Source organism: Aphis gossypii, chromosome 3 (assembly GCF_020184175.1).
Source record: "Aphis gossypii isolate Hap1 chromosome 3, ASM2018417v2, whole genome shotgun sequence".
Classification (NCBI taxonomy): domain Eukaryota; kingdom Metazoa; phylum Arthropoda; class Insecta; order Hemiptera; family Aphididae; genus Aphis; species Aphis gossypii.
This window is the reverse complement of record NC_065532.1, coordinates 27,011,931-27,038,646: the sequence shown is the minus strand read 5'-3', so window position 1 is coordinate 27,038,646 and position 26,716 is coordinate 27,011,931. Positions and strand designations below refer to the sequence as shown.

General features: G+C 30.6%; 1 protein-coding gene across 1 annotated transcript in view; it reads left to right on the top strand.

Moving 5' to 3' along the window:
• The window catches only part of LOC114124883 (serum response factor homolog), a 72,628-nt gene that overhangs the window by 37,706 nt on the left and 8,206 nt on the right, over window positions 1-26,716 (top strand). The window contains exon 3 of the mRNA XM_050204321.1: window positions 25,539-25,707. Within this exon, the coding sequence (XP_050060278.1) occupies window positions 25,539-25,707 (169 nt within the window). The remainder of the gene's footprint in view (window positions 1-25,538; window positions 25,708-26,716) is intronic.

Below are 26,716 nucleotides of genomic sequence, written 5' to 3'. Positions count from 1 at the left end.
ACATGTACTTATCATAACGTCATATTGTAGATTATTATGATGTATAAATATTAAATATTATGATCGAATTCGCATATAGCTTATACATAGTTAGTAATTTCTTAACGGTTTTTGGAACTCGTTTAGATAAAGTTCAATACAGAGAAGAGTATTCGTAATATATGTAGTCCGGTAGACATTGTGATGAGTTTGCACCGTGACGCCATCAATCTTAAAATAATAAATTTAAATATTTAAATATGCGTTCAAGATTAAAATTAATAAGCATTCATAATTTACGCAAAAAAATCTTTATATATCCAAATCGATTGTTCTTATTAAAGCTTAAAGGTGATTTTTTGATATGTATTATGTGTATTGTACATGGATGTATGAATACTAAATAGAGAATTTGAAACAATTCGGTTTGTTTATCAATTAACTTTTCACGACAACAAATACGCGTCCCATTCATAAAAATCGAATTTCGCGTGGGAAAACTTGTTGCACGTGCCTCCCTTCTCTGCCACCATGTATACCACCAACCGACCGCAGTCCACGCGCAGTATTAAATCTGTTTACTAGAGTAGAACGACATTATTAATAATACTATTACCATCATGATAGAGGAGGAAGTTCTTATTTCGATTAACCCGCTCCTTCGTGTTTTTAATTTTGATTGTTCTTATAAGCGCGTACGAAATCCCGAATGATAAAATTTAATAATGATTGTTCTAAAAAAAAAAAAAATGTTTGCAAAAAATAATGATAACAAATAATCCCGTTCCAATATATCGTCTTTTTAATGGATATATGATAGTATGATACCTATCAAAATATTAACTTTAAATACTAAATAAATAAAAAAAAAACAACCATAAATTAATTTTATACCATTGTAATGTTATCATGACCATTTGTTGCAAAATTCCAGAATATCTTTTTAAAATTTTTAATAAAAACTGGTTAGTGAATTATATATTATATAACACTATGTACTTTTAAAATTGTTGAGTTTCTGAGTATATATATATATATTAAAATAAAATAGGTAATAAAATGTTCAGTGGGTCATGATATAAAATTATAATAAGTTTATTAATAAATAATGTACATTGTACATACATACAACGCGTAACGTAAGTTATGTAGCTAGTAACTGGTTATGAATTATTAAATACATATACAAATACAAGTATTACAATGTATTCGGATCAATCCAATCTTCTGTAAATAGCAGAATGACGTATTCGTTTATAGTTATTATTTAAATGTTTATTTCTTATTTTTCGTGTCGCACATCTATCAGGTGTTTGTACGTTCTCCCTGTATAATGATTTACGATCATCTTATCCTTCAATTTTGAATTACAAATTGAATTATGCTGTACAATATTGTCAATTACTATTCCTGGGACTGTGGAGCCTTCTAATCTTCCAATAGAATGATACACCAACAACATATCATCGCGCATTTATCCACAATTTAAAACCGCCACTTATTGAAATCATATTTCAGCCATTCCTTAGATTCGACTTTCGAAACATATCACTTATCATTGTATATATATATTACCTATATTATTTATCGTCAAGTTCTCGAGAGTTCAATATTTGCTGAGTCGGAGTTTCGAGAACAATACAATTGGTCGTTAACAATTTCGTTGGATAAGACACACTCACGTATAATTCACATGTATATATATATGTACCTATTATTTTTATTGGTAAAACAAATATGTTTACTTACTTCTTGCTTTAACGTCGTTCCGTAACGTATCCAAGGTCAAACGATGACACGTATTTAAAATATACATAATACGCGCACATGACGTACACCGATATACCGGCGTGTGTTATCACGTCATTATAGATGCAAAAATCGTGATGGAGTTACCGGGAACCCGTTGACCATACCGAATATATCTATGTCCGCTTACACCCGTGCGCGTTATCGGCCGATTATTTCCGCGAATTTCATTGTTTTTTGCACACTTCATTTTCGACGTGACTTCATCCCGAAAATCCATTTCCCTTTATACCGCCTGTGAATAATGAAAAATGGACATTTATATACACCATACAATCATACATAATATGATTATTTTTTTATCCGTTTTAACTGTATTTTGTTTTATCTCGAATTTTTCGGTGGCGTATTAATTAGTATTATTGTATGTTTTTTGTCGGGGAAAGTGTTTGGATTTTATACACAATATGTTTACATCCTATATATGAGTATTTACGAATACCAAATTGAAAGATTACTGTAATTTGTGGGGAAGGAGTGTAGTACTGTAGTGGGTGTACGACGTACGTATTATATATCTTACACTTGTGAGAGTACCGACGAATATTAAATTTGTAGTAAAAATATTAGTATAAAGATTACTTTATAAATATTAATTTACAATACGGAAAATTCAGAATATGAATAGCCTAAATTTTTTTCAAAATCAAAAAGTTGTTTGATAGAAAAACTATTAATTATTAGTAATAATGTGTATTAAGTGTTATTTTCAAGAATAATATTATCATAATCAATTTTTAAAGGTACCTTTTATGTAAATATATAATATATAATATTACATTTTTTATATTGTACACTGTATAGGTAGTGTATACACTTTCTGATTGAGCACAAATTGCAATTTTATTTTATTATTCTCAAATTCATCTACAATACTGTTTCTACCAAATAAAGTTCATCAACTTTATCTTATATAAACTCTACTTACATAATCCGGATAAATGATTCTTACACATTGTAAAACGTAACGAAGTTACACGACGTAACGTACTAATAATATCCTTTCTATTATACACGTTATTAGCGGAATTGTTTTATAAAATATAATGTCACTCCTCTACTTGGATTAGGATAGGTTTTTAATATTGTAGAAGATAAAATAAAAAAAACAACTATACATTCCAAAAACGAATAGTCTTGTAATCATTGCAATTACCTTGCCGACTACTAATGATGGAATTTCGTGATTTTAGAATATTTTCATATTAATATAGTGTTATTTAACTTACAGAGAAGCTAAGGACGTGAAGCTTGTCCCTCAGAATCCCCTCTGGACCCCTTTAATATACATAAAGTTTTGCGCGATATCTGAAGTGTAGAAATTCACACTCTGTTTCGAGTTTACATAAACATAAGATATCTAAATATACATATTAATATTATACATTGTATTGTATAGTGACTCGTTTTTCTGACACGACGACGTGTAATCGGTTACACATGTGGTGTTATATTGACATATTACTGTGAGTCTGTGCACCGTCATAAAATCACTAAAACTTGTCTCAATGCTGTTTAATATAAATATAGTAGGCGCAGTAATTCGCGTTAGAATACATTTTTAAGTCCGGCTAATTCGGGTCTGAATTGTACGTAATTTACGCACATTAGTACAACCGTCTAGATCGCATATTATACTATACTTCGATACATCATGTATACCTATAGAACATAGGTCATAGGTATAAGTTTTCATTGTTAGTTTTATAATACTATTATTATAGACACCTATATCTGGAATTCTGGAATAACAAGTCGTTTGTATTACATAATTCGCCTATTTTTTCTTCCACTGTAAAATATTTGTTTATGTGTTGCTATGCACTGTTGTAACGATTTCGCATACGTGTTAAATATGAAAAAAATATTATGTATACATATAGTGGAGATAAGTAGCTGTAGCAGTAGAAGCAACCGCCTCCTCTTCGTTTCGCTAACTCGCCAAGGTCTTTTATTGCGACTTGCGACTTTAGTTACAATATTATATACAATAGACGTCATGAAAATCCCACGTATACAGTAAACATGACTGAATCTTTATAATAATACCATATTTTGTAGACTTTTTTTCGTCAACATGAAATCGATTATTAACCGTCTCCGTGCCTCGAATCAATCAATCGAATCGTACATCAATTCGTAAACTTAATAAGATTACTAGAGGGCGCGCATAGGCCAGGGGCACAGTTCTAACAGTGGCGTAAATTTCAAAACTAGTCATATATTATTAATTATTATGATTAGGGCTCAATTTTAAATTATACTTATGCTTCTTTTATTATATGAGATAAAAATCTAATTTTTATACATACACTCGTTTCACATAATTCTGATTCCAAATAAACCGATTTATTTATTGCTTTTTTCAATTATTCTAGCCGTGAATTTTTTATATGTTTATTATGGTATTGTAATATGTAATAAAAAATGTAAAACCTAGTTTTCGTTATCGGCTTGTTTATTAAATGTATTAAACGTATAAATTATCGATCTACATATAGCCTGCAGTACCTATAACATCGATATCGACCATTTCAAAATTTAAGATTTAGTGTTGTAATATTATTATGAAATCTCGTGTATGTAAAGTATGCACCGATCATTTCAGTGGGTGAAGAGATTTCGTTTTCTACGCGTATAAAAATATTCTGTCGGACAATAGAGTCAGTTTCACTACTGAAAATCTAGAAAAATACTTGGTAATTAATTCTTTTTTTTTTTAATTTAAATTAATATTTCTAATATTTCAAATTTTTTTATTCATATTTATAACTATTTTTATAACCGAACTTAACCTAAATAGTAAGTGCGGCCCTGTACACATACTATAAGTGAATATTTAATACACTAGCGAGTCTATTCGAGATGAATCAATAATTTATTATTAGGACTTCGTACGAACCTTTCCCACTGATTGCGGCTGCAGCTGTCACAATAGTCGATTGTATCGTCCGCGGTTCGCGTGTGTGTATATAATCAGTATAATATAATATAGATAGGTGCCGATATCTCCTAGGTTAGGACGGCGAGCACATCACCGCACGAGTATGTATGCAAATATCTTCGAAAGCATTATACACGCGCCTATACACACACACACACATATATATATATATATATATATTGCTTTCACTGTACGGTTAAAGGAACCCGACAGATAAAAGTCCCGGACGAGTACTTTTTCGCGTACTCCCTCCTCTCCCTTCCCCAACTTTCTTACTAGCTCCCTAACCACTACTATCCGCGTAATCGTCGTACGGCGCCCTTAGGACGTACTATATGTATATATATGTGTACTTAATGCCTGGACACATAATATTATAATAATATACTCGCGTATTTATATATACCGGCCGGCGCGCGAGATATACTGGTTCTGACGGTGCCGCCACTGCCGATCACGTTTAGCGGATTCCAGCACAAGTCTATACTTTTTATTGAACGTATATAATATATCTAAACCTAACCTATCTGATATATGCGTTATGTGTGTAAACGTGTATACATAATATTATAGATACATAATATGCTGTAGCGTTTTAGACGCGTCCGACGTCGAAACGACCATAAAACAACCGTTCCGGGTCGTACTTTTATACAATATATAACTTGCCTATACTGTTATATTTAAATAATGTGTACTTATGTACGCGCGTGCATCATGTGTGACAAAAAACAAATACTGTCGTCTTTACGAGACCATATGTACCTAAGTATGTTTGGGAAGACGGTGGAGCGGTTGGTCTGCACGTCCTGCACTTAATATATATGCGTGGAGATGCACAAACTATTTATGTAAAATTAGTAGAATGAACGGCTAAAACTAAAATATAATTTTTTTTTTATTATTATTAGTTGACAACAATATTATATGGGTACGGTTATCATCACTACCATTTACGTGTAATATTAAAATCATCGACATAAATTTAGTATAAATTGTATTATATTATTAAATATTATTATGTATACATTTCACTCTAATATTAATATCTTTTAATTTGATCGGGAAAATGTCAGTTTTTTGTTGAAATATTCAAGTAAAATAACTAAAAAATACCATTTTTTTTTTTTTTTGTTAATATTTCGTTAGAATAAATTATTGCATTAAGTTAATAAAATTTCTGAATTCGATACTATAATAAATAAAATACGTGATGATATACCTAATTAAGTTTAGGGGTGGTATAGAAGTCAAAAGTCGATTGAAAAAGCATATTAATAATAGTTAATTCATATTATTACAAAATAACGTACCTATAGATACCTGCTTTCTTATAAGTAACCTTCTTACTATCTTCTACTTTTTCTACTTACATTTTTTAAACTGAAGGTGTTAATTCACTAAATGAGTAATATTTCACATGTCATAATAGGAATATCACTGTGAAAACCGCGGTTACTTATTGAAAATAAATATATATTTCATACTATTTTGTATTAGACCGTTTTAATCGTACTATCATAATATGACAAACTGTCGGAAATGTATAGCATTATATAGCTACGTAAATGATTTTAACTTTCCGAAGTTTCTACAGATTTTCTAAAAGATTCAACTTTCAACGTATGGTGCGCAAAAATAATTGTCGTTTATACAATTTATAGTTAAATAAACATGACGATAAACACATTCTATAAGTAATATACACTCCTTTCGGTACTTTGATGTATTGAGTACATATTATTACCTATAATGTTTTAGTAATACAGACAAATTTGATTACATACACTTTTCACATGTATAAATAGAGTTAACCGTTAACTGACACTCAATCAATAATAAATAATTCGGTGTGGTATAATAGCAAAAAATCATATTCTCGATTTGTGTTGGAAACAAATGTATCTGTTTTGTATACCTGTATATTAATTAAAATAAACCATGACATAGGTAATACACCATTCAACCGCAATACCCGCGGTCCGCGGATGTCGCGCTACCTAATAATAATCACTCAAAAATCGTCCGAATCGGTAAAATATGCATATGAGATTATTTTCATTATTCGACGCGAAAATATTAGGTACGTTTTGTTTTGAAAATCTATACTCACATTACACTCGATGCTATGTAGAAAAATTAAAAATATCGTACGTTCTCATGGTTCGTGAATCACGAGCCTCTGATAAAAATATGTTCTACGTGTTTTTATTATTATTTTTTTTTAAGTGTGTATCGCATGACGTACCGAGAAGTCAGCGTGTTGTGAACGGGATACAAAAATAAAAACAATATAGCTGACCGACTGCAATAAAAATTACGTTTAATCTCATTGTTCCGAACGTTTATAATAATTATGAGTAGTCATCAATAATGGCCCGTGTTTATATCACGTACCCAAATAATTCACACGAATACCGTTTAAGGTGTTCAGTTTTTGTCACACTATGCCGGTCCGCGTATACGCATGTTATCGAATTGTAATAGAGCACATACAAAATAATTCCCACGAACCAAGAATCGTATTTATGTTTAATTAACGGCAAAATTATACTTAAAAAGCGCAAATATGGGGTTGACCTAATAAGACGTGTGAAAAACATTATTACCTATATGGCAAAATCGCGGTTTATGGTAAATGTTGATTTTCCAATACTATACAATACAACATAACTATAATTACGGTTATAGTATTATTATGAGAAATAGAAGAAATTGTAAACATAAAATATTAAAAATTAAATTAAACATTAGACACTGGATTGTCTTGAATATTAAATTTGAAGTGTTGCAAATTGTATATGAGGTTATTATATGCAGTTATTGTCCTTTTTTACAATATAATTAATTTGATTTATGTAATATATATTACGTTTATATTATAATCAGTGATGGATTAACTATCGTTTAGTTGGCAAATGGTGACCACTATACTAGGTCCTTACTTATATTTTTTCCTAGGATCCACTTAAATTACAGCGAAATGTTTTCACAACTCCAGGATAAGTTTTGTATGAGGCTTCACTTATAGGTTTTCCGTCCATCAATTCAATCTTAAATATCCTAAATTGTATATTTTATACAACGTGTATGCAGTCATTATAATGGACATCGTATTCCAAAATTACAACTTACAATATCACGATATTGTGTTTTTTGTATTTTTGAATTTTTTTTTTAAAATTAGGTGAATCAAACTCAATAGATTTGGTATGTTTTGTACTGATGAATTGAAATTTAAAACGAGATAAATGTTAATAAATGTTACGAATATCCGTAAAATATATACGTATAACTCGTATACGTGTGTTACCTATATCTATATTCAATATTTTTGAATTAATGAATTTTTTTTTATTTTAATCAAAACACAACTGTGTTATACAATTTATATTATTATATTACTTACGAGAAATTTTTTTAATAGATATATTATTATTACTGACTTGAAAATAATAAACATGTAAAACATTCAACATTAAAAACTGATTAAATTATTCATTTTACGTTTGAGATACAATTGAATAAACAATAGTTGTAACTTATAATATTGTTCTAAGTATTGTTAAAATATTTTAGATAATCATGAATCATACAACAAAGTACATTCCTTTTAACTATTTTTAAAAGAAAAATATTTAAAGAATAGTTATAGCGGTTACTTTACATGTATTTATCTTTAAAATTAAATAACATAATTCATAAACCAATATTATAGAAACAAGAAAATTATAGCTATATTGTTATATTGTTATAAATTGTAGCTATGGCGAATGTTATTCTATTACTTCAAATTTAATTTTCCAATTTGAATTTTATAATTACGTTGTTCGCTATTTATATTTTTTTACTACTCATTCATCTTTTTTAATCACAGTTATGTCCTAATTAATAGTTTATTTTTCAATTTATGGGTCAATAATATTATATATAAGTATAATGTTTTAGTGCATATATACTGATATACATACTATAACTAGACACCTACTATATTTACTTAATACAATTAACATCTCAATGAATAAAATAATGTTGTCTGTAGTGATAAATGTGATAGAGAATATTAATCATGTAACAAGTGAACAACAAATCTTAAATACTACAATATTTTTGAATTTAGTTAGTTAATAAAATATATAGTTTATAACTTATCTCATCCTATCACTTTCCTATTTGAAAATAAATATTGAATACAAATCGTATTTAATATACAATTGAGTATTATGAATCGTGGGATGCGCAAGCATAATTTACATAGAATAGAGTTTGAAATAAAAGTAGGTTGTTAAATGACATAAATGATATGCTAACTGCTAACAGTTCTATTTAAATTGTATAATTTAAATATATTATTCATAATATGTTAGAATTAATTCATGTAATATGCTTAATTTTTTCTATATAAACAATTATAGATTCTATTCAATATCTACAGCTATACATACTTTGCGATCAGAATAAATTTGTATTACAAATATGTCGAGGGTTTCGTTCATACTTTTTTTTATGAAATTCTTATAATTTTTGATACTGCAATTTTTGATCAATATTATATTATATATATATATATATATATAATAATTTTTTTAGATTATGTATTAAGAACTTATCCATATGACTTATTGAATTGACTTAAGTTATTATTTTGTATTCCTAAATACCTTAAAATTTCCATTTATTAGATAAAATCTTCATCTTGGTTTGAAAAATGTATTTATCATATACCACAGTACATCTTCTGAATAAATAATTCGATTTCTGAATGTATAATTATGCTATGAACTTATCACAGTAGGTATAGTGTTTTCTATTAGATATGGGTAAGTGTCCTTGGATTGCCCAAACATGGCAGGGACACCTTAAATGGAAAAATACTCGATAAAATTATTACTCTTCACATTGAATACAACACTGGTTTATATTAACGTATACATAAACATAAGTTTTTCAACAGTTCAAATTAGCGGTGAATTCGAATTTTTTTTCCTTGGTGGTTTGTTTTTTGAATAATTTTATCGCTAAAGTACAATGTTCACAATAATCAATTAAAATGTCAATGTTCCTTAATAAACTATTTAATTTATATTATATCTAGCTTTCAGTAATCTTATTACAAGTATCAAAATCTCTCAAATATCATTAATATGTAAAATAAATGTAGCAATATAATGCATTAAATGTAATATGTAATATGCATCTATATAAATTAACAATATATTTTTTGAATATTTTTATACTATTAACTATTAAGTATTATCTAAAGTATAATTCAATTACTTTAATTACTTATAAATAAATAAAATATTTAAACTGAGAAATTTCTAAATAGTTACTAATTAACTGATTAGATTCCTATACAATCTTTAAATAATATTAATAATTACAAATTGATTAGTATACTGAAATACAAGACGAATAATTATTAATCTTAAAAATTCTTAAAATAGATATCAAATAAAACATTTTAATTTAACGTCCATGGCTAAATAATGTATACTATAGTATATAATATATAGGTACAAATAAAATAAATAATTTTTTAAGTAAAATTTTTATCTTTTTTATAATGTTCTTAACAAATTTATTGACTATGTAATAAATGTATTGTTTTTAGATTTATTTTGTATTTAACTTTGATAAATTTATTATAATTATAAATAAATATTATTTTAAAGGTTAAAAGATTAGTAGGAATAGATAAAAACGTTTAAATACATGGATGTAACTATATGTAAGTGAAAACAGTAAATAAATATAACAAACCGGTTTTTAATTGAATATAAATGAAGTAAATAAGTAATGTACATCTTAAATGTAAATATTATTTTACTTCAATAATAAATCCAATTGACCTATTTTGGGTATAATAGTATTTTGTTTTAATTTGTAGCCTTGTAGGTACATTTATTGTTCTAAATATTTTAAGAAACTGTAAATATCAATTATCATTGTATTAAGTAGATGAATATTTAAATTTTAAACATTTCAAACAAGCAGTCTAACATTAAATTAAAGTTTTAATTTAAAACTTTGGGAAATAATATTAACCTACATGGTTATACACTTGGGAAAATTTTTATTTAAAATAAAAATAAATTGGTGAAAATATTTATTATTTGTTGGCTATTTTCCAGTATGTATAGTATTTACCTATAAATATATGAATAAATAAAAAAGGATTGACGTCTTAGAATTTTCTGCTCTTGCAGTTAGCGTGAAGTATTGCTAGTTGATCGGCAAAGCATTTTATGTACTTTATCAGATTCGACAGATTCTACATACATAGTACTTCGGAGTATTTACACGAGGTAATAAATTTACTTGTCTTTTTGCAACGAATAATCCAATAGCATTTTGGTCCCTATCATAGACACGATTCCATTGAGTAAGCAATATAATTTAATATCAATGTCTATCCATCAATGTTCTTTGACACAAAATAGATAATAAAAGTAAGCGAAACGCGTAATTTATGATATCCGCTTAATCAATTAGCTTTGTTCGTGCGAGTACCTATATATATATAGTATTATAGTGTTATTGAACATTTATGTAAAAGTCTATTGAAGAGGCAAAAAAAAAAACGAAAATATCTTAACAAATAATCAATCGTAAAATGTGCATTTATGCAATGATAACAATTTTATTCACACTGTTAATTTGAATTATCCATATTTTAATTTCATTTTTACTTATACGCTGTTTTATTTTATCATTTTGTATATTTACTAATCTATAAATGACGGAATCGTTAAAAATCATCGTTTAAGCATCTACACAGTTATGTTACTGAAAAATGAATTTCATATTTAATAAAGCTACACTATTATATTCACTTATAGTATTATTCATTATCGCTTGTCGTAAATAATATTATACGAGTATACATCGTTGAAGGTAGACTACATAATACTCGATAACGCAGATTTCTATATCATATAGATGGTATAGAATAGAAATCAATGTACTACAATAATTGGAAGGAAATATTTTCAAATAAAACCGTGCAGCTAAATCGTTTGCTATGACATCGTGTATAACACTGGACAAAAGAGCTTAGCGTACGTACCTGTATTCAATTAATTCATACTGCTTGTAAATGGGATTTAATTTTTTAATTTTGGCTATCCCGAAAAAATGAAAACATTGTTTTGTCTATTATTTAATGTCGACCAATATTATATATATTATAGAGATATAGATGGTAAATAACTTAAAAGCAGCTATACGCCTATACATAATATATAGTAGATACATACATAAATATATAATATGTGTTTGTGTGTATATAGTAAAAAAAATTAAAAAATCGTATTTTAAGAAAATAAATTATTGACCCGTGGAAAGAGGAGGAGGTAGCTTTAGAGTGTACATGTTTTGTAAGTACTATATGTATTCTTTGAGATAAAAAAAATTACTTAATAAAAATAGGTATATTGACATCTCGTCGTGATGCGAATATAATATAATATACGACAGTCATTTAATTCAAAATGCGCGAGTCACCCCTGCATCGTTTTATAACTATGTATGTGTGTATACATAAATATATAATACTGCAGTATTAAATCGTATACGGTTTCCTTGGGGCGCTCTTATAAGAATAATATTAATCGTGTGCGCGCGTGCTTGGCGTATACTGCGTTCCTGCATCTGAAGACGAAATAAAATAATAATAATTATATAGATCTACGACACTAGTAAGTACCTCTGCACTACGTATAGGTACACTAACACCATATTATTGTAGTTATAGTAGTAGTAGTAGAAGTAAAAATACGCCGCACGGGCCACTTTGTTCATCGTACCTTCCATCATCATTTTCATCGTTATAATAATCATCATCATCATCATTGCAGTCGTCGCTGTATAAATTATATTACATGTTGTAGTAACGAGCGCGTGCGGCCGTTAAATTAATTATCACAAACACGAGACGATGCGGTGTTATTTCTTTTTACACACATCGAATATGTTTTTATATAGGTATATAGGTACCCATTGTGCGTATAACAACGAGCTTGTTGATGAGGCGACGAGGAAGGCTCTAAAATATGTTTGTAATGAGAATTATAAGCGTGTTATTATACGGATGGACAATTTTTCACTCAATTTTAAATATATAATGTATGTCAATAATAATGTAAATTATGTAAAGCAATTATCATCATAATCGTTGTTCGTAATTGTATCATGGCATCATGCTATGGTGAAGCTAGTGCGTTTGAACAGTATATTTTTCAAACCTATAAGACTATAGACGACTAAACGAGTGTTGTACAAATTTAAAAAAATTGATAAATTTTTGATTCTCTTTATAATTTATAGATTCTCCTACATCAGTAAACCCAAATAAAATCCATAGATAATAGTGCTCTTCTCGTAACGCTTCGTTCAGAGGCGATTTTCGAACGCTACGATTTATTAACTTAGGTACATTTATAACCCCAATACGATATCCTATACAGCATCAATGTAATATTACGATATGACCCACTCCAGAAACGTTGCGCGCCCGACTTTACATCCAATGCTTTTTTTATACATATATATTTATATTATTATAGTTTTTTATTACGCATAATATTTTGCCTGAAAATAATAATAATAATAATAATTGAGCGGTGGCTGTGGCGGCGGCGGCAGCCGTGAAGGTCTCCTCCAATCGGCTACTCCGGTCACGCCTCCCTACTCCCCTTTCGCGACGGCGGCGTCGGTGGATAGGTACTTAACCTGGCGGGGCCCCTCTATATCATATACAATAATGATCTATTAAAATTTAAATCCGACGAAATAATATAAGCGCGAGCGTACACTAACTGGTACGCGTGTTAGAGAAAAGTGTATTACCACCGCGCTATAGCGAGAAAGTCATTATCATCATCATCATATAATATTATACAAAACGATACCGACGTGGTCTTACATTGTCGGTCGTGGCGTTGCGTATACTTAAAAATTGAATAATATAGATCCAGACTCAAACGGGAGGAAATACTCGTGTACATATTATGTATATAGCCATGTTAGTGTACCTGTATATTTTAGTAGGTAGGTATATATATATATAATAAACGTTTGTGTGGGCATAATATTTGTTAATACGTGCTATAACTTTACTTATATATATTACAGAAATATTAAATAAACACTCGAGTTACATGTGATAATAGCTTAACACATCACATAATATCTGCTGGACCGACCTTAGGATTTTAGACGATAGGATGAGGGAAAATGTAATTAATAATTATGAATCTTGGGGCAAAAATTATTGTGAAGCCTATAACATGAATAATTATTTACAAAATGTTTTTAAAATGCATATGATATTTATTTCTACTGTTCTTAAGCTGATTCAAAATTGACTAATTTTAAAAGAATTTTCAATTACGACAGTTATAATATTTACTTTATTACCTGTTAAGTATATCGCTACTTGATTTCCGTTAGTTATTATTTCTCTATGAAATAACATACAATGTTTAATATTATATAGTAAAATATATCATTTTTGAAACCTATTTTCCTACTGGTTTTTTTTTCAAATGTGAAACACCAAATATATGTAAAATTCACTCGGGTTATGTACCTCTCCCTTCTACTTCGTTCGTAAATGATGATAGTAGGTACTGCAATATTATGTGCTATATCACTCGCTTCTCTCACTCTGCAATACTCTGTGATAGTATATATTTATTATTAGGTACTAAATTAATAATCTATTTATATTTTAAAAAGCAACAAATTTTACCATTTTGCATTTATCATATTATAGTTTATCATTGAATTACAATATAATGAATATTAATATTTAAACAATACAGTAGATATGTGTAATGCATATAATAGTATATTATTCGATGAATTCTCTACATTTGTATAATATTTGGTGGTGCCTATAGTCCACAGATTTTATAATTAGATGTTAGGTACTTAGGTTTATGCGACTACTTTAATACATATAGAATTAATGTACTTGCCTACAGTGCATAAATATTATACATGTCTAAACATTTACATCTGTAATTCTGTACGAATAAATATATTATTTATTTTAACGTAACTTCAAAAATTGTTGTCACGTGACACGCGTGACATAAGCGGGAACAATTTTACCCGATTTCTAATCGCTTTCGGATTAAATCACCTTAAAAACTACATACCTTAAATGTACACAACAAGTTTCATTGATGAACGAAATCGTTTGCCTCATTATATAAGTATTAGTACCCACTTGTAGTGCTAAATTTACCAAATCAAATTGGTCGAATTCTTCAGTTCTTAACTTAAAAAATCTTATTAGTATATATTACTTACTTCTTATGTACGTGGAATGATTTGTGATTACGATGCACCTTTTTATTATTATTATTTTTTTTTTTAATGAATGGGCCGTTTTATCTGTCCATCTAGTTTGTCCGGTTTGTTTGACGGTTGTCACAATAAAAACAATGTTCTGAGTTCTTTATGATAAATTTTAAAAATAAATAATGATAAGTAGGTTATTTTTAATAAATATCATTCACATAACGTTAGAACATATACCTACTAGTGTATTATATGTTATAGTTTTTATTTTTACTGCTTTGAAGAACAATATTTATCGATAATAGATACAACTATAATTGTGTACATAATAGTTTAAGTTAGATATTATATTTGAGGTACAAAGGAGCGTTGGTTGTTTGCACTAATTGTGACCGAGGGAGGTGTGGATAATCAAACAATGATTAAAAATATACAATGAACGTGAATTTAAATGTTTTTTATAATTAAAAATAAATATATATGTATATAATACATTGTCATTTTAAATTTTAAATTTAAAATCATAAAATAAATTTACATTTTTTTCAAACATTTCGTAGTGCGGATAATCGACGCTCTACTATATGTATATCTGTACAGTGTACACACATTAAAATAAACGCAATTTTAAATATTTATTTTATTAACGTATAGTTTGAAGTTTGCTAATCAAAATGATTTTTTAGTGAAGGTAGATGTATTATATTGTTGGATAATAACTTGGTTTTAAACTAAAAACTAAAAAATACGACACGTAGAATATTACATATACATTACAATATTACACATAAAATATTTCAGGAAAACAGTTCTAAAAAGTTGTTTTTTTATTCTAAATTTAAATGAAACAAGCGTTAGGTACCTATATTATAGTTGTTACAATAACAAATTTTTTCTACTGAAGTATCTAATTTTTCGTGTAGACCAAAACACTTTATGTACTTTTGATCTTATCTTAAATGTGATGTACCAATTTAAATTGTATTCTACATATTCTACAGCACTGCAGGTATTGAGCAATTGTGTTTTATAAAATTCGTTATTATTATTATTTTTTTTAAATATTTTAACGATATTTGATGATTTTAAAACGCGAAGTAGCTTAAGATTTAATTTATGTAAACAATTGTAAATGGTTTTGATTTGTTTAAAATTATAATTATATGTGCTTAACTTTAAAAGAGCTATTGCATAAAGTAAGCATAAACCATAAAGTATAACATTACGATAATTTCGATTATAATAATTAGTAGTCAATAAGGAGTTGTCGAACGTACGCTAATAATTAAGTCAATAATCTTAACAATCGGTCGGGATTCTTTAATATATAATTAGTTTAATTATATAATGAGTGTAGAGTATGATATATATATGTGATAGGATAAAGTACCTAATTATAATTGTATTGAGTTCGAAGCGCAAAGGTATAATATAATCATCATCGTGTGAAATAACCGATAATCGTTGATAATTGAACACGTGCGCAAGAAGTAAACGGCGATTATTCTGTTCAATTATTATACTTTATACCTATATCGTCACCGGTGATCAAATGCGATTGTTCTTTTTTCCCCGCGCGTCTCATCGTCGTTTCTATACGGTCCACGGTTAGGTAAAACAAATTACTCGGATGCCTTTATAATAATATTATAATATTTGTTTCGAATAAGAAACGCTGTAGTAGTATAGTCTATGTATTCCTACAGTCGTGTATATGAGTCAAGTCTCATTCAGTCCGGAAGAGTCGAATACTTTTTCACGCCCACCCGTCCATCTGTAATAATTATTACCCTACGATTCATATTCCGTCGATGACACTAAAACAGTCTTTGGTTTCTTCCATGTGGTTCAAATAAATACACGATATTACACATATCAGCGGCATTCATTGACCGGCGACAGTGATAATTTATAATACCACGTCGAGTTCGGCCTATAGGTACGATACAGCCTCATATATTATTATATAATGTCTGTTTGATTGTGCGTGGAATGGTACGAGTGTTTCATTAGTGTGCGGGCGAGCTCTCGAGAGAAATTAAATGGAAAAAAAAAATAATAAACTCGGTCCGGCAGCGCGTAATTACCTTTAACGCGGCGGCAATAATCCTGAAAATCATCGAACGCGCGCGCGCGCTCGCGGTCGAGAGCATTCCATATGAATATCTCTCATTACCGACGGGCTTTGAAGACGACAGCGCGAAACGCGTGTTATACTTAAATACTTGCGAGTATCGTAAATTTTCAATGCCATTGTCGTCGTCTTTTAAGTCGAGCTCGCAACGTATATTACGAGTGTATATACGTATACATACATATAAAGAGAGAGAGAGAAATTACAGCTACAGTAGCGGCCGCGTCGGGTATATATCGATTATTATATTTTATACCTGCATTAGTATACATATTATTGTATCGTGTGCACAGCAAAACTATTTTGTAACGCGCGTAATTAATTAGAAAGTATATATAATATGCGGAGAATCTGCCACTGAAGACTTCTGCAGTCAGCTGAAGTACCACCGGATAATCGTCGGAAATTACGCAATTATATATAATATGAGTGTGTGTCGATTCATATAATATAATAATAATATATGAAAACTACGATCACGGTGACCTGCTTCTCCGCCGTAATAATATTGACTGACGAACGTTGTACGCGGGAGCACTATACGTCGTCGACGGCCCGAGTCGTCGCGCGTATAATACAATATAATATATTGGCGGTGATAACATCGTCCGTCTCCTGTCTTATATAAATGTAAAATAATAATAATAAATGTAATATATTAATATATTATACAACTGTTATAGTAGGAATAGAGATAGTAGTAATATAACGTCGTGACAGTAAGGCCTGCTGCTGCAGTGCTATCGATTAATTATATCGTAGCGTAATTTACTGTTATTGCAACCAATACAGTTGTATGTGTGCCTCTATGAGATAGTGTTATTTTCCTGCGCAGAAGATTTCTATCGGCCCATCTACGCGGTTTCGAGATCAATATTTTGTTTTCGTTAAGCACGACGTGGTCATCGTTGGTAATATTGTGTTGACACTGAAGTATTTGTGTACAGGACTTGTCGCGCGATTTGATTTGTTTGAATTTTTTAAACTCCGTTCCGCAGTAAAGTTGTACGGCTTTCGACTGGAAGTGTAGCAAACATAAAATTACATACAGACCACTATATTCTCATAGACGGATCAAATTTTATACAATTAATATTACTATATCGTATACGTCATGTATTCCGATTAAATCTGTCGTGACAACTTCAGCGAAAACACGCCTACGAGTGCACGTAATATAGAATATTATATAATATATTTTTCCGATACGGCGACAGCTACAACATCGGTCTGATGACTGATTAAAATTCTACCCGAGTCTTGGAGGACTTCGTGTTAATTAACTTACAAATAACTATTAACAATTGAAATACATAGGTACGTAGGCTTATACACATGCGCGCGCGTTCGGGATTACAAAGTAATCCGCAAAGGTTCGACGAGGAATGTGGATGTTGAAAATGTGAAATCTGTTATGTATGTGCGTTTGAACTTCTACACACACACACACACACATTATATATATATATATATATATATATGTGTGTGTGTGTGTGTGTGTGTGTGTACTATATATACTTACGCGTGCGCGCGTGAATAATAAATATATACGGTCGGCCTCATCGCGCGTACTTATATATAATAATAATATTATCATCGACCTTGGTTACAATGCCAATGTATGTATTTTATATTATTTTTGACATGCGAATATAATAACGTAACCGTTGTTTCTCGACGCATTCGGTATTTTACTTGCGTACACAGCGGTGAAATTTTATTATAATACACACAATATTAGAATATTATGATAATATTTTGTTTTTAATTTCTCCGAGTTTACCGGCTGATATATGTTGCCGCAGCGCGAGTACATATAGGGGGATTGTTTTCATTTTCTTACGAACGCGACTTTAAGCAATCCGAATGCCGAAACGTCGTGCTCGGACTCACGTAACATCGGTACATCATACAAATATACTGCATAATACAATTTTTCGTTCATTTCGACTGTAACTGTTATTGAAACTCAAATGAAAGTTTTGAACACGCGTTGTTTCACATGATTAATGCGGAACAGATGGGATAAGACGCCGCATTCGTCTATACCATAAATGGGCATAGATATCAACGTTAATAATACGGTTAATTTATTTAAAGGAAACTTAGCCGGTAACACTGTTACGACTCGTATAATTATAAACGTGTATATTAATATAGGCATTTGAAACTTTTCGTGTTTAGTAGGTATTTTATACTTGTAATATTATATGTATTTATTTAACTAACGCCCATATGTATAATGTAATAAACGTATTGCCAGTGTTTTTCTACAGGTTGTAATCGTTTACCCCAACCCCAAAATGATAAAACGTGAAATATAAAATTTAGTGTTCTAGCAATTATGAAAATATCGTTAAAAAAAAAGAAAAAAAACTAATATATGGCACAAATTCGCGGTCGGACGCGCGCTTTTATTCTATCGAAATCAAAGGCTGACGACTTCGGATCTGAGGTCAAGGTTCGGAGGTTGTTCTACTCTGCAATTATTCATTTTAATGCGACTGTCGGTTTGGGGCATTCCGGTTTTGCACTCTACTTTACAATACATATTATTATTATACTGACCATATGGTTTTAATTGTTTACGTGTGCAACGTACCGATTTCGAGTTAAATATATACCTATATACCTACACTATTATTATACGTTATATGTGCATGTGAAATTATTGGTGATGTACTGTTCGGAAATAGCTATCGTTAGAAATTCCAAAGAACATCAATAACACACGCCTAGTCGGCGATAAACTTGTGTAATTGTGCTCACTGTACGATGCGGGAACTTCGTTTAGGTGACCAATTACAATAAAAAAATTAGTCGACTCACGACTACAAATGAGTAATGGCCAAGACGACGGTCCCGCGTAAGGGCCGTTATCATATGTGCGTGTGTGTATATGGTTTATACAATATAATATTATTGTATTTCACGATGTGCTTATTAATGTTCTTATTCTTTGAAGTATCGTCTGCTCGGTCACCACTACAGTACAACTCATAATATTATACAGTCTTGCGCGCCGACTAGTCTCCAGAACATCATATAGGTATATAATATTATTTAAAATATACGTCAAGTGGTTTTTCTTCTTCACCGAAGGATAACTACACAGTAAACAACCTCTCGATAATTCTTATTATTGCACACTGATATTGTATATTTGTATATAATAAAGCTGGTAGACTACTTCGTACGAGTGACTGTCAAGTTGAAATTTCGGGATTTCTAGTATCTGTCATTGATTATATGTGATTTATCATCTGCGATCCTCGAAACATTCATCCCCATATTGAATACATATATTATAATAATTCGATCTTCCGATTTATGAACTTTTGGAAAACTTGCTGCATTATAATTATCGCTTATTGCAGTCACGTATAATATTATAATTATTCATTGATTCTGCGCGGTTTCATAACGCAAAAATATTACATACCTACCTACTTTGAAAGACCTATATATTCAATTATATATAGGTACGTTTATATTGTATACCGGCTGATATTCACGTGCCCAAATGTTTCATAATATGTTAATCAATAATAAAATAGCAAATGCCACAAGGTTTTGTTGTATATAAGCGTACGTACAAAAGTAAAAATCATTTTCCGAACTATTGCGTATTGCATTTCAAATGTTTGATTTCTAATTATTTATACACTCATACGAACAGATGGCACAGTATAATAGACTTATAGCTAACCTATATTTATACATAATGTGTATAATATGTACGATTTCAAAACGAAAATATAAAAAAAACATTTAATGATCGTGAAACGTTAGAAAATAACTCGTTTTTGTCGTCGTTAGGTGTCCACTATTAGGTCTATCACCTTTATCGTACGAATAATCGTCAAAATAAATGTCCTTCCGGCTATATATACTTACAATACGTAATATACATTATACGTATTATAATATATGCAGTTTACCATGTGTACATTTATGCTGCGTGTGTGTGTGTCTGTGATGTATTATTCCGCGGTAACGAATAATGATTCTTATATATAGAGAAATAAAAGATTACCTTTTCTTTTTTCAATCTTCTCTCTCACGGGTTTACCAACTTTTATTCATACATGTATTATTATAATACATTTATATAAATTGTATATTATTATTATATATAGGTATATTCGAAAATCTATTCGCGCATGCACAATGACGACTGGGTGTTTATACGCGAGATAAATTACCGTTCAGACACGAGGGTCCGCCTTCTCTGGCATATCGTTCAGAGACCTATTATATACAAATATTATTGTATATTATATACATTATGCGGCCGCCCCCGCGGCACGTTTCGCGCAGGTAACAATCGACCAGAAACTGCAGCAGCCGCGTCAGTATAATAATATTATATAGGTGTACACACGCACTTACATATACACACATTACGTATACGACGACAATATTGGCGATCCGTCGGTATACATATAGGTCTTTCTTATATATATATATATATATATATATTATAGAGTGGCGTACATCGTAGGGTATATATTGTGTAGCGAGGTATAGTTCGCGACGCACTGGAGACGGACGAGATCCACATTCCCCAAGTGTCAATCACGACGACCGTTGAATATAAAATATATATATATACACAAATACCTATAATAAATAACGGCCGTCCTGTTGGCAATTTTTTTCTATTATTTTTTTTTGCTTTCCTTCTTCTTCGAAACGTTTAATTCGGTTCCTTCCTCCCGCGCCCCGCGCATTTCCCGTCTGCCGTTCCGTCTGCGGCAACGACGTCCCCCCACGGTCGCCGCTCTCCCATCGTATATTGTGTGTACACACAATATATAAATACAGGATTCGGTCGCGGGATCGATCGATCGATCGATCGGCTTTTTCAACATCATCGGTAATCGTCGATGCGTCGTCGCCGTCGTCCAGGGGCAGCAGACGGTCTTTGTTCTCGATTATTTTATTTTTATTTTTTATTTTATTTTTTACTCGCTTTGCTCACTATTCCTCTGTCTCAGTCTCGCGCGCGTATGTATTTTATTATGAGCGGTATTTTCAAGTGCAATTCCATTGTATGCGCAATTGGGTTTTATTATCACTTTTTTTTTCGTGCCGTGCACAGTGGCCGTCTCTGTTGCCGTCGTCGTAGTTGTTGTCGTTGTTGTCATTAGTCTTCACGTCGAGTGGTGGGGGAGGCGCATAATAATAAAAGCAATAAAAAAAATAAAAAACAAAAAAGAAAGACAAGTATAACAGAACAAAAAAAAAAGGATTGGAATAAAATAACAATTGTCGGTATCCACGAAATTTGTAAACAATACTCAAACCGCAATTGCAGTGAACGTCTGCGCGCGGGACCGATGTTTTTTCACCTGTGCCAACATACCCGGAATACCGCGCGTGTGGCTCCGGCGACCGTCCCGTCATTAATTAAAAGCACGCTTCTACAAAGTATGCGCTAAAAAATGTCTCGTGTACAAGTTTTAAGCCAACGGTCATTACGTTTTATCGCATTGATTTCAGTGCACCACACGTTTGGTTCATAGCGATACATATACTTACACTCACACTAGCGCAAATCATCCGCGTGTACGGGAAAAACAGACTAAGAAGGGGGGAGAGAGAGATTCGAAAAAAATTACGGACATTGGTATGCCTTAAATGGTAATGCTCAAATAACAGTGTTTATACTTTATATATAAAGAACGCATACGGTCGGGTTTGACGGCGACGAGGCCTATATATAATAGTACGTGTACTCTACGATTTTGTTTTTCGGAATTTGGTACCGACCTGAATTTTGCATTTCCGATATCGTTGTGTGTGTATAAAATATATACAGTCAGGTATTCTACAGTCACGTGCGCTCCAAATTATTTTTGAGTGTACACATCTACAATAATGAAAACTATTACGTTATTATATAATAATTCATATTCTTGCTGTGTAAAAACTACCTATAGATTTTCTTTAATGCTATTATGCGTACACGGTACACACATTACACTTTGTAGAGCTGTAGGCATATACCAGCCCAATGTGTTTATTGTAAGTTTATTATGTATTAAAATAGTACTTAATACTATCTATACCATGTTCTCGACGCAGTTGCAGTATATATACTAATACTTGTGTTCATATATTTTTATAGTAACTATATATAATTATTTACAGTGCTAGAGACGTTAAGGCTCGTGTAATTGTAACGTAATTGTCTAATGATGGATTATGTGAAAATTGAAGAGATTTTTGACAACAAATCGTTTACATTCACACCCTAAACACAGGTCGAGCTACCTGGTGAAAAATTGCTACCCATTATGACCGACGTCACAATAAATATAATTTAGTTTTTTATTTTTAATGTTCATGAAAAGTTATTATGTTCAGAGAACATAATGCAGCATGATATTAATTTGAATGTAATTATATGTTCATTTTACTCGGAAAACAAAAGACTATTAGTAGTTTTATTAATGTTGGTATGTTCGTCCGCAGTCATTATACTGTTAAATAGAACAGGATTTAGACTGGTAATTTTTTTTTCAGGGAGTTATTAATTATTATTATTATTTATTTTTTTAATACATCACTCACTAAACTGTTCACGTGCCCGCAAAATGATCATAATAAATAAACGACAACATTAAATTATTACAGTGCTAAGAGGTGTTTGTTCAATAATCATTTGTACTGTAACTAATTTGAATTTTGCCTTAAATAAAAATAGGTTTAATAAATAGGTATTTTTATAGTTCCTTTAAAAAGGAGTTAAATTGAATAGAATATTAACCGCGGGCATAAAAAAATATGTACTTAATTTAAATCACATCGAAAGAACTAAAATGGTAAACTTTTGATAGTTAAATATGTAATGTAATGTATATAATCTTATAGTAAAGTAATAATTGTATTTAAAATGTTTGAGAAATAATATTTCCTACGTATACTTTGAGCAAAATATAGCTGTTATTATATTATAGTTGTAACTAGAAGATAGTGTAATATTTTTTAATCATTTTATGATAATATTATGTTTTTGGTTTTTTTTTTCATTAATAACAATCATTAATCACACGTTTTACTTATTCATTCTATTGAGTACCTATTTACTACTTAGTTCTTAGGCCACTTATAAAATACGTAATTATTAACTATTGCGACAACAAAATTGTAGGTACGAATGTATACGGTTTAAAAGTCGTGCGGTGAAACTATCGAAAGATCGAATATGATTACACAAAATTCTCTTTACCTGTGTAGAAATTTTTTTAATTGTTTTATATGTATTCATTCATTGAAATTATGTTGAGGTCGACTTTAATATATGTGTTAAATTTGAATTAAATAATAAATCGTTGCATACGAAATCTGATTCCGAGTGAAGACGGTTGTGTCAGTCTATTACCTACTAATGAGGATATTTTATGATATATTTATTTATTTATTTTTATTTCTATTTGCGTAATTTATTTTACTATATTAATATATATATATATATATATATTAATATAATTGATTGCATTAAATTTTTGCGAAAACACTGTATTTCAAAATGTGTATAAACAGGATAAATATTGAGTTGGAGACACCGTTATATTATATTTAATGTAGGTATTGTGACTAGATTTTCCATACGTATTTTCGGTTTGCCATCGATCAATTAAATCTTCCGAATAGTGGCCAGTGGGCTCACATTTCATGTTTTTTGTCACATAATATAACTCTTAAGCTTAAATATTTTTTTTATGTAATTACATTGAGCTAATTTGTATCAGTAACATTAAGATTAATTTAATTAAACGTTAATCGTACTTATCGACTGTTTTCAATTGCAAACAAATTTCTTAAAATAATTTGTTCTTAAATCGACCAATATACTTACCTACCTATGTAAGATATCCTATAGGTACGTAATACAACGTCCGTTAACGCATAATTCTAAGATTAGTGATATTACCCGAATACCTATAACTTAATGGTCATCAACATGGGCCCGACAATTAGTACCGGATCACGATAGTGAAATCTTCACAACGCTTTGAGGCATATTAGAGTTCCGATTCTAATCCCGGATATACATCGTTTTCAGCTAGGACTACCTATGTTGAAGTAGGTACTATATTGTAGTATATAGTATACACTACTGTAAATTGAATCGGTGCACATTTGTTTGCTGTTTTATCGCACACGTATTATGTCAAGTGACGACAGTCATATTGCCATGTGAACGATCGCGTATTATACCTAGTATTAGTTTATCGTCGAAAATTGTGATACGGATGTCATCATCCGTATCGAGCGCGTTGGTTGAATAAAAAAAATAATAATAATAGTAAAAAAATCAATATTGTAAAAACGTGTTTTATTTGTTTCCAGGAAACCGACGGGATGAGTTCTAGAGCGTCGGACAGCGGCGCGGAGTCTAGCGGATCGGAATCACCACCCCCCGCAGCAGCCGGTCCAGCCACGCGGTCACCGCCGTCGCCGTCGCCGCCGACGTCCTCCTCTGCAGCGGTAGCAGCAGCAGCAGCCGCCGCGTCTCCCGGTAAGTACCTATATACGCATAGACAACGGGTTCTATTATTATTATTATTATTATCATTATTGTTGTTCTCTTCGTCGGTTTTTTTTCTTTCGTCCTTTCCCTATCTCTCTCAACTCTGTCTCTTGTCTTGCGTATGCGTCCGTTCTTACGCACGTTTCGTATCATTATCGGTTCCGGACCGGATCCTTTTACGGAGGGCCGTCCGCGACAACTCGAAAATAATAACGAAAGAAAAAACGAGACGAAGAAGAATAATATTGTCGTGGAAAAAATCTGAATCGGTAGCCGTGTCTCGCGCGCGCTGCAGTTGTTGTACAACGAGCTATATAGTATGCAACGTACGTTTGTTGAATAAAATGCACTTCACTGCAGCTAGACCGCGTGGCATCTTCCGTTCCCGTTTAGTCGTTTGTCACGTCGTCGCCGTCTCTCTCTCCCGGGGAAACTTACACCGCTGCCGCCGCCTTCGAGACAGGAAGTGTACCGGAAACGGTCTCTACCGCTAACGTTGTGCGTGGTTACAATATCCTATTCGCGATCGCGTGTTCGAGTTTTTTTTCACACGTCTCCGTAAAGAGAATTCTTATGCTGCAGGCATTGCAAAAACACAAACAAAAAGTTGCCAAACTTACAAAAAAATAATCACGACGATGCGTTTATATTATTATGCAGTAGACATTCAATTAAAATATTAAACAATTTATATTATAATATATTAATATATAATAATTCAGAGACCATAATTTTCTAGCTTAAAATATGTTTCAATAGTATACGAATCTATGTATAATACCTTTACTAATTTTTATTTTGTATTTCTTGATTTTTTCTTGTTTTAGGTCTTATTTTGTGAATTTTTAGGTAATTTATTAAAAGTTCTTGGCATTTTATATTATTTTTTTCCACCAATTGAATGAAATTGAAATGAATAAATTCAACTCATCAAAATTTTCATGTATAAAAAATCACTTAGAATGTACTTAATTTAATTGAAACTTAATTTAATTTT